Genomic DNA, 10,863 nt, shown 5'->3' with positions numbered 1-10,863 from the left:
AATTAGGTGAAGTATCAGGACATTATTATTGAAAAATCTGTAACAATATCATTATTCTTGCTGGTGGTGGTAACAGTAATTTGAAGAAATAAGAAACATGACAGCTGCAGTAGACAAATGTTTTAATCTCTACATAGAAAAATTATTCAAGAACCCAATTCTTCACAAGCCTAAAGCAAACTGAAAAAACAAAGAAGGGCATTTAACCTAAAAGCTAGTTTTTACATCAAGATTAAGATTAGGATACATTTATTCCTTTCAAACAATAGATATTAATTTAACAGACATCTGCAGAAATCTCATTGTTGTTTTCTTGCCACAAGTTCCAGGAGGGTGGAGGTTATTTTGTCCAGGCTGGTGGCGTACCGAGAACAGCTCTGCATCCTGGGTTCTTCGGCCATGCGTAGGGCTGCAGAGGGACGGTCGAAATACTCGTCAGCAGCAGGTCTGTAGCCACGAGGGTTCATGGGTTCTTGAAACCTTTCAGGGTAATGTTCTGGCTCGTCTGAAAAGGGAACCTGTGGTGGCCGAGACCTTCCAGGATGCCCAAAGGCCTCTGGAAAAAATAAATAAAGAGATCAAGAAAAGAGCTTAAACGTCCAATTAAAGTGAAGTGGAAAAACGCATAATTATACTTTAACTAAATATGTAGCTTATTGTTAATCACAAGATAGTGTACATTCATCCCATCATAAAAATTCAACATGAACTTTAACAACTGTGCACGCTTCTCAAACTGCCTCCAAAACGATATCGCATAACCTTTATTAAGAAAGTAAATGACTGGTATTCAGCAAATAGAAAATCCTTAAGCTAAACAGAATCCAATGTTATTGTGATATATATATATATAATAAAGTTTACCTTCATAACGGCTTCTATTTGAGGTTCCTGGTTCCTTGCGTTCAGAATGATGGTGTTCTTGGTGCTGTTTGACAGCGCCGCGTGCTGAATGATGGTGTTCTTGGCGCTGTTCGACAGGCATATACTCATGCTGCTGCCAACCTCGTCCTCTGGAACCATCTTGGAAACTTGTGTCTTGTGATGGTCGATGGTCTGAATCGTCTCTGCGTGTTCTCTCATACTGGTGTTGTGGAGGAAGCTGCAAGTCCGGGTTCAAGCTGTTGTATTCGTTCTTGTGGACTGCTCCGCCTTGGCTGTTGTGCTGCAACAACAAAACACATTCTTCTTTCATTCGTCTCTAAAGTTTTTGCAGAGAGACATCGTTTTAAAGTACTGGTTCATGAGAAGGACCGGCCCTGTGCCGAGTGACACGTACCACTGTCTTCTCAGATTTTTTGGACTTAAATTCTCTCAGAAGGCTGCAAATTTTGTTCTTCAAGAAATCAGCCTCCTCTGCATTCTGAATTTCAATTCCTTTCTAGAAGGGGGGAAAGTGAACAGGGCAAAAGACATAAGACCCTCCTTGTCTCGGTGGTAGGCAAACAAACATCGAACTGCTGTATGTGTTACCAATACTTTTTTTGAAATAATAATAATAATTTTATCTATATAGCACATTTCAAAGCAAAGTTATATTCCTAAAGGAATATTAAAGCAACAAAAGAGACAAGGAAAGTGTTTATAAAATATAATTCAGGATTTTACCAGCATATCAAAGACCCCCTCTGACTGCAAGGCTTCTCTGTGGTAGCTTTCAGGATGATGTGGGCTCTAAAAACAACAGGTTTGACATCAGTTACAAACAATAAGTCAGAGCATGTTTTAGATTACAGTAAGTACAAGTAGAAAACATTGGCGGGTAATCTAGTAGTAATATGAATGGATTATTTTACAACAAGCTACCTGTGATGACGTGTAGAGGTCAGGATGCTGTGTTCTGTGGATTTCAGGTCGCACTGGCTCACTAACATGTCTCGGATGCCCACCGAACTTTGGATTTGGGTGGCCATGTTCTTTACGGAGACTTAGGAGGATGAAAGATGTCCAGAAAAATTAAGTACAAGATAAAACATCAGGCAGTAAAATATATAAAAGACACATATTTCTTAAGCTTCACAGGTGCATCATCACTCACATCTCCTTTGTCCTCTCCACTTCCTCTGCAGTGGCATCAGAGAAGCGACTTTTTCGTTTTCTTTTCTCACGTCCCCCATCATTAGTGGCACCTGTCAGAAAGCGCCTGAATGGCTCTGGAATGCCAGATATGGTTTTAGTCACGTCCACTCGTCTCTGGGAGGAATGGGGTCCAGTTCTGCTCATCCCGGGGTAAGAAGCTACCTCTTCATACAGTTCTCCCTTGTTGTTCCTATAATCGTTGATAATATCAAACAAATGATCATGTGATAAGTCACTCTCCACAGGTGTGGAAAAGCTCCTCCTCTTGGCCTCTGGTTCACTTGATACTTGCCGACTCGCTCTTCTCATATCGTCATGTCTGCCTGATTCTCTGTCCTGAGACCACCGGCGTTCATCGTCTGGATACGCCGGCTGTGAGGGCTCATACTCAGAACGGGCTTTGCGACGCCAAGCTTCCTCAGAGTAGAGGTCCTTCAGAGCATCTTTTTCTGGATAGGATCTTCTGTAAGGAGGAGCCTCCTCTGGAAAATAATCCAAATCCTGAGTCTGGCCATAGGGCATTGGCACCTCCTCCCAAGGATCATACCTGGTACCACCACATGGCTCCTGTTGGTCTCTTATTTGTCGATCTTCTTCATATTGCATGCTATTATCAGGGTCCATATATTCTTGTCTGTACATGTCGTTATTCATGTAATCTGCACTGTGTAGCTCGTCTTTCATGTATCCACGGCAGAGACCGTCCTCCCGCTGGTACATCTGTCTGTCTCTGTTCATGGAAGGTTCCTCTGTCTGGAATGAGGACATATTCGGGTACCCTCGGCCAGAGTTCTCCCCCTTATTGGCCTTCAATTCTGAAAACCGTGGTGGTACGTCTTTTTGGGTCAAACTATTTTCCCTCTGCGTTGGGTGCACTATTGGACAGGAGTAAACACAGAGTTTAGGTAAAAAAATACTACAGACTAATTTGCATATTTCTTATAAATAGTTATTTCACATAACTACATACTACATGCTGGAACTGCAACTTTTCAAAAGCAGTGGTCTTTTGTTGAGAAATTACGACATTTAGTGTTGCTCATATGCAGTGATTTATAATAAGGATGCCTTACACATATTCCCTGAAAAGCATTACATGTAGGGCATAACTTAAAAAGGAAATGTTCAAGTTGGTTTTAAAACAATTGGATACCGAAAGACAAAATGAAAAGTCCTACAAAGTTTTAACTTTTTTAATACAAAACTGAATATGAATATAATTCTACCTCTTGATGTATTTGACCTGCTTTCATTCCCCTTTTTTGCCAATGGCTGGAAAAGAAACAAAATATATTGTATATGACTTTCAAAATAATGATATTGATGCAAATATTATTTTTACTTTTCAGGATCTTTAGTTCATGAAATCTGTATGACTCTCACCGTTGGATTCCCACGTCCATCCTGTCTCTCTACTATTTCTGCTCGGGTCCGTATGATCTTTCCTCCTTGGTATATTACAGATTGTTTATCCCAGGTCACCAAGTCTGGCCGTTTGATTTCCTACATAAACACAAGGGTAAGTCATTTTCACTTGGCTCCTACCATTAAAACACACACATTGAAATACACACATTAAAACACACACATTAGCAGGCAAAAACCCAAAGAAAGATCAACTGTTTCTTTCTGAAAATGTTCACGAGGCCTTACCACATATTTCTGCCTGTGTTTACGTCCAATCACATGGTGGACCGCTTCGACTAGGTTTGTAGTCGTATGACATAGCCTACATAAGTAGCTGAGGGTTTCTTGTTCATCATTACAAGGGACTTCTTCCATATAGCTCAAACCTAAGAAATTATTACAAAAACAAATAGTTACATAGGATTTAAATCAACATGGGAAAAACTATAAATCGTTCGAAGATTTAAGGATATTTACCAATGATGGGCTCGTTGAGCTTCAGGTATTCCAGATATTGTAAAATGTCCTTAAAGTCCGGTACGATTCTTTGTCTGACTGCAAGCCCTAAGAAAACCAAAACACTGTTAGTTAGTATAATAAAATATTACAAGAGAGAAAGTTTTAAAAGGTTTTTATTGTAAGGATATTTTCACAAGGTACATCTGCAACCCACTGTATCTTAGCTTGTTTAATTTTTTTTCTATTCTTTAGTCTTAGTGGAGGATATCATCTTGTATGCATATGACTGGCCAACAGGTGTAAGGGAAGTAATAAGTAGAGACGTTTTACTGTAGCTACAGCAACAAGGTCGGAACTCTCCTTTTCACATTGAACAAATGTTCAAATCCTGCTCTACTTACTGTACATCAACACAGAAGTGAACCATTTGAAACAAACATGTGTTGCAATCTTCGGTATCTTGCATGTTGCTATGATTTAATCTTCTGGTAAAGAATTGCCTGTCGAGGCATTACAGTCTCGGCCTCCTGTGTAATCCATCAAAAAAAGGTAAATGCTGACGTTACCTCCATTACCCAACAGTAGAGGTAACTCCCAGCTTTTTAACAGACCACAAAAACGTTTGCTCAGTTTGCATGTTCCCAGGTGACTAAAGCATTTCTATGACTCATTATTTTTTATGCAAGAAAAATTAATGTTTTTTCTTTTTGATTTGGAACCGACCTCACACAGATGATTGGATCAGTCAGCTTGTTTGATGTGATGTGTACGTTGTTGTAATTTGAAGTACTAATTAGCCTCTGGCCCTTTTTGGCAGACTTACCCTAACACGCTTCTCTGAATTTTTTTTCCACTGCCAACGATCAGCCAAATCAGGACGATTGCGGCTCAATACCAGAATAAAGGAACGTGAGCCTGCTCCGCTAATATGTAGCCCCCATGTTTGGCTACAGTCGATTTTGGGGCAGTCATGTAGGCATGAACGGCCCCGTGCAGCCCAGTGTAAGGGATCTCCATTTGTGGCCAACAACAGGTTTGAAATCAAATTAAGAGTGCATTAATTCTTGAGTTATGGCCACAAAAGATTTTTGGTACCATGACCTTCGTTTGACCACCAAATGAATATTCCTGATCCCCTTACCGGTTCCTGAGATACTGCATTCATGAGAATGGGACCGACAAGTCGACAGATCCCAATAAACACAATGCCCTCTGCGCTGCCTATCAGCAGCACAGAGGCACAACAATCAATCAAGCTTTTGTCACAAGGCCAAAAAGGTCTATGATTACACAATGACTTTGGCATTTGACCTCCACAATCTAATCAGTTCATTCTTGAGTTCGAGAGAACGCTTGTGGCAATTTGAAGAAATTTCCACTCTGCAAGATATCGCACCATAGAGAAAGCGACGGACACAACATATGGCCTTCCTATGGCCAGCTCAGAGACAACAAAAAAACGCCTATGCAGTGGAAGAAGCTTCTCAACAGACCAAGTTTGCCTGCGACACAAGCAGATGCCAATGGGTCTGAAGCTCGTTCCAGTGCAGGTGCTAGCCCAATCAGTGTTCTACTGCTGGGGAATGCAAGAGCCTGTCATTTTGAACAAAACAATCAGTGACTGACAGGAGTTCAGAAAGTTTCTAATCCAACCAGTAAAGTAAACACAACAAAAAACATGCGTGTTTCATAAACCCAGTGTAAATTATGGGATTACAGTACGACTTACTTATTTTGTGCAGCACATTAAAAAGGAAGATGAGAACACCACCCATCCATCAGCCATTGAGGATGTAACCCTTCCCAGCATAATTCTACCACCAATAACAAGTGGCATCAAAAGGTACACAGTCACACGGATGTTATCCATTGCTTTGAGTGTGCAGATTGGAATGATTTTAGTGAGCAGGCCGCTGTGGCGTGCTCTGGCCACTTTCAGAAGCCAGTATCAAACCTGTGTGACTGGGCCAGTTGTGGCACACTTTCATTACAAGATCTGCATTACTCTGGCCATCAGAAGTAGTGAATTTATGAAGCTGTTTAGATTTTTCAGACACCTGAAAACATGACCAGGTTTTCCTCTCCTTCAGCCAAGAGCAGTGGTGAGGTCAGGGGCTGATGTTGGATGATGAGGTCAGTGTCGTTCTCATTCACCCCAAAGGCGTTCAAAGGGATGAGGTCAGGGCTCAGTGAAGGCATTGAATTGAACTAAGGAGAAACCGCTAGGTTTGTATACCTGCCTTTGTGGTGTTGGGACACTGTCAATATAGTGTGGTACAGTCCACACGATGACATGACCTTTACTTTGATATTAGTTCATTACCATTCTACAAGCAAAAAGACCATTTATAGATCAGGTCAGATTATAGTGATTTCCTTCATTTCAAAAGACAATATACTCATGGCCTGAATAGAAAAAATGACTAGGCTAAAAGGGATGTCTACTTACCCGAATTGACTAAGCCTTCCTCTTTCTGCCAGGAATGAAAGGAGAGCAATTAAAGTCAAGTCAATGAGTTCATCTCTAGTAGAAACAGAGAAAAGTTTATATCATGGAAACAAACATTTTTTGCGCTTATTTTGACCAAAACCACAGCTCATCTGAGGTGTAGTAGAAGTCCATATCCTAACATGATCGAAAGATAGTAAAGCGATAAAGGAGAGACGAGCATGTCCTCCTACACATAACTGCATGTATAACGCTGCCTTGCTACAAAAAATTATAACAGTGAAAGACCTAATTGAATGTGAAACAGGATATCCATATGGAGAGATGCAGCTTCCGGTTTTCTTCATCCCAACCAAAAGGAGATGTATTCCGATGGTCAAGCAACCTGATATTTCTTCATTCAGACATTGCCCACACTGGATTCAACTATTGAATAATGGTTGGACCTTTTGTTGTCAAACGCAAAGCAAGTTCCAGATGAAACAGTTCCTTCCCATGCAAGACCTGCAGACGTTGTACCTCGATCTGAGGCTTATTTCAAGAATTTAAGTCCATTCTTAATCATCAAGAACGCATAACTGGTGGCTGTGGATTGGCAGGAAGCGCTGCCAAAATGAAACCAACAGCAGAACTGTCACTGAATGCATCTTGTACGGACTGAAGCTGCTGTTGTTGCTACATGGCAAGCATCAGAAATGCATTTACATCTGTGATGCAAAGATGGTCAAAGCATAGTCCGTGTTTATTTAGATTTGGTCTTCCATGCAGGACACTCAAGTGGTTAAGTAGGGGAAAACATTGAGAGTGACGTCAGTTGTCAAACCTGCACACCAAAATACATATCTCCAGAGCCTTGCAAAAACATGACAACCGTCATTAGCAAGAACATCATTGACATGTGCCTGGCATTGGTGTGTTGAGGTTTGTTGCGGAATTTCCCTGGAATCAAAAGCCATGGCATCAGATTTCCAGAGGGATATGGAAAACATACATTTCCATATTTTCCAGAACATCTATATAAGTGGATGTGAGGCAAAGTCTCAAGGATGTTCCTTTATCTGAAACAAGCGAGGATCGAAAGATGATGCAGATCGGTTACAGACCTTTTTGCAAAACAAAAAAAAACTGGCTTTTGCAAAGTAGTTGTGGCCATCACAACTGTCTTCATATGATGTCAGACAACATGAGGAAAACGTAGATGAAGTCTCAAAGTCAGTGAGATCTTCAAGTGTAAATATGTTGCCTTCTTGTATACCATCATTTTAAGGGTTCACACCTTAGAGACACAGTTGTCCTGAAACCTAGATACTACACAGTAATTTAGCCAAGGGAGCAAGAATATAAAATCTGCACAGGAAAATGTCCAAAGAATTTCAAGTTCAGCTTCACAAGCCTCAAGGAGAAATGTCTTACCACCAATTCAGTTTGCTTTGACATTAAAAGATGCATTGTGTTAATCTGACGGTATAGAAACCAGAGAGATCGCAGGATACACAAGCAGACTAGCAGCATCACAAGAGAAAACACTAGCAATCCACAGGTGCTGCCACCAGCTTAGAAAGATAGTGAAATATCACTTTTGGAAGCCTCTTTTTAACTTCTTTGATTTTTTTCCCCCTTGAACTGTGGAAGAGTTATGACTGTTGAATGAAAAGAGCAGAACAATCAGGAGGTCAAAATGTAAACACTGATCACAGAAAACTTCACTTTAACCGCTGGGTGTTTTGGTGCTAATTAGGGATGGGACTAAACAGGAGTTTTCATGTTTGAATATTCATAACGTTATTGAACAATTATTTGATTATTCATGACACCCTCCATTGTTTTAAACTGACAGTCATGGCAACTTATTAGCGAGATGTAGGCTAAAGCTACCTTACAGGCTAGCCAAGTGCACTCTAATGACGTGTCGAAGCAATATTAGGTTAGTCTCTGTTCGGTGATACTAAATTCGAATATATACTGAAGTTCTATTTTGTTGCTTGAGTTGAATTGTGTTAAAGAGGCTCACTGTGAAAATATATGTTCCATTATCTGAATGATAAATAAATATGCATATATACAATAAATAAATGTGTTTATTTTTCAGTTAAGGAACCCTGGTCTGTGAGTTTACGGGAAGGGATGGGGAGGTTAGAGTGAATACATATTTTCTTTAGATGTACACATCACTGGATTTTTATTCGAATCAATTCTGAATGACGAATATTCAAATATTCATTACCAACCCTAGTGCTAATATTCAACACAACTTTAATATTGCATAGCTATGTGCAGTAGTACACGGCGCTGTATACCTTTAAATGCCCAGGTGTCGTCATGTGTATCTTGTACAAGGTGTCTCCCCTGATGGATTTATCACAGACCTGGAGGGAAACAGAAAACGTTAGACGATCACTATCACAGCTACATATGATGGTTTAGATGCAATGATCCGTTTACTGGATCACAACAGTACTCATCTATTACAACCTCAGCAATAACCAGTGAGTGGAAACACCATCAATAATCTACAGGGATTTGGGTAGTATCTTATTTCCGGTTTGCTGCATCAACCCACACTTAGTATAACTCGTTACCTTAAAAACTGAGAGTAGACGACCGTGAAAGTCAGATTATTTTCTTCTTTAACACGACAATGCAACACATGAAATGCAGCTAACGTCAGCTAGCTTACCGTGCATTCAATGAAGTCAGCCTCAACATCGTACGGTGTCTCGAATGTGTCCATTTCTGGATGTTTTGCGGTTTAATTAGTGAGCGAACGGAACAGAGCAATTGAAATGGTGACGTTTGAAATGATCAAGCTTTAGGAAACTTCGCTGAAAGCCTGTTAACGTGCGCTATGTTTCTAACGCTAGCTTTGATGTCTTTTACGAGTTCAAACGACGGTTGGTAAACGAGGTTAAGCGCCACCTACTGGACTGGAGTGTACTAGCACTATCTTCTTCTTCTTTGGCGAGTTGCAACTAAATAGAACTTTACCGCCATCTACCGCTGTGTTATGGAAACCCTAATATGAGATGTGTTTCAAAACGTTCCCACATTTTTACATTATTATTACATTTCATTTAGCTGACGCTTTTACCAAAGCGACTTACAATGAGTGCATTCAACCCAGAGGGTACAAACCCAGAACAACAAGAATCAAGAAAGTACAATTTCTTCAAAAAATAAAGCAAAACTACAAAGTGCTATAAGTAAGTGCAATTCAGGCAGTGGTGTATAAAGTACTTGAAAGCTAAAAAATACTATAGTAAAAGAACAGATATCTTACCTGAAAGTGACTCTGGTCAAAGTAAAAGTCACCCACGAGAAAATGACCTGAGTAAATGAGTACACACATCGCTACTACCCAGCATTGGATGGTTTTAGGGAGGTCCTCGGATCTGCCCTGCCAGAGTTTCTGGTGAATGACCCCCCGCATATCTCCCGAGGCAGCGGGCACTGCCCCAACCTCCGCTGCTCAAGTAACGAGCCAGTTTTGAGAATGTAAGAAGTCAAAAGTGCAGAAATGTGTGTTCAAATGTAACGAGTAAAAGTAAAAAGTCGTCGGGAAAATAGATATTCGAGTTAAGTACAGATATGTGAAATATGTACTTAAGTACAGTAACGAAGGTTACCTCCCACCAAGGCATTTAGGTGCAACTAAATTGCTATTTTCAAATGGTATTCAAGGTATAGTCAGAAGAGGTTGTATTTTTGGTTTGCGGCAGAAAATGTGTAAACTTTCTGATGTCCGGATGTCGATGGGGAGCTCATTCCACCATTGAGGAGCCAGAACAGCAAACACTGAAGCACATGATTTTCTTTTTGTCATAACTGAGTAACTATCATTTATATGTTTTGGGCAAAATAGAAAACACTGACCTCCACAGTCTAATTGCAGGTGTCACTGTTTCCATTTTGATTCATTCCAATCAGACAGAATGATGGATTTTAGTTTGTTGTGACCTAATTTAATCTGGCCCAGTTCTGCACCAGCTCAAGATGACAAATGAATGTGTATTGGCCCATTGTGTTAAAGGGATAGTTCACCCAAAAAATGAAAATTCACTCATTATCTACTCACCACCATGCCATGGAGGGGTGGGTGAAGTATTTTGTGCCAAACTAATGATTCTATGTGTTGAACTTATTGCCATTTTCATCTCAAATCTAACTCTAAATCCAGAAAGGAATGTGTGGTTTATGTTGTCACATCTTAGAACGTGGCTTTCAGCAAGTTCCCTCAGTTCACACGACCAGTGACAAACGTTTACGGCCTGTGAGTTTGTGCCCACGTGATGTCGTATTGTTACCACATCGCCTCCATGATAAGACAAAGGCAAATATCATTCCCTTATAAGAAAACCATGAACATGTTGGTAGCATGGATGTACAACCATGGTTGATGGGACGTCCACTGGACAAGTCTCAATGACTACAGAGGGGACTGAAGGGATTTCAACACTTTCTGTTTATTTTGG

The 10,863-nt window shown here is 40.4% G+C and overlaps 1 protein-coding gene across 3 annotated transcripts; it reads right to left on the bottom strand.

The window, feature by feature from the left end:
• Positions 1-105: 105 nt before the first annotated feature.
• si:ch211-13c6.2 (uncharacterized protein LOC100000125 homolog) lies at positions 106-9,269 on the bottom strand. Of its 3 annotated transcripts, XM_061093274.1 has the most exons (14): positions 9,072-9,269; positions 8,692-8,760; positions 6,395-6,419; positions 3,964-4,050; positions 3,733-3,872; positions 3,463-3,582; positions 3,306-3,351; positions 2,372-2,954; positions 2,039-2,269; positions 1,807-1,927; positions 1,609-1,674; positions 1,280-1,381; positions 865-1,165; positions 106-556 (listed from the first exon to the last, which is right to left on the bottom strand). In XM_061093274.1, the coding sequence occupies exons 1-14, from the start codon at positions 9,123-9,125 to the stop codon at positions 300-302; spliced, it is 2,202 nt and encodes a 733-aa protein (XP_060949257.1). In that variant the 5' UTR covers positions 9,126-9,269; the 3' UTR covers positions 106-299. The 3 variants fall into 3 exon arrangements, with proteins under 3 accessions (XP_060949257.1, XP_060949256.1, XP_060949258.1); XM_061093273.1 differs by having other exon boundaries at positions 2,039-2,954; XM_061093275.1 differs by lacking the exons at positions 6,395-6,419; positions 9,072-9,269 and having other exon boundaries at positions 2,039-2,954; positions 8,692-8,758.
• Between the last annotated feature and the right edge of the window lie 1,594 nt (positions 9,270-10,863).

This window comes from Limanda limanda, chromosome 19 (genome assembly GCF_963576545.1).
Source record: "Limanda limanda chromosome 19, fLimLim1.1, whole genome shotgun sequence".
In the NCBI taxonomy this organism is placed as follows: domain Eukaryota; kingdom Metazoa; phylum Chordata; class Actinopteri; order Pleuronectiformes; family Pleuronectidae; genus Limanda; species Limanda limanda.
Note: the sequence above shows the minus strand (reverse complement) of the source record. Positions and strands in the feature narration are given on the sequence as shown.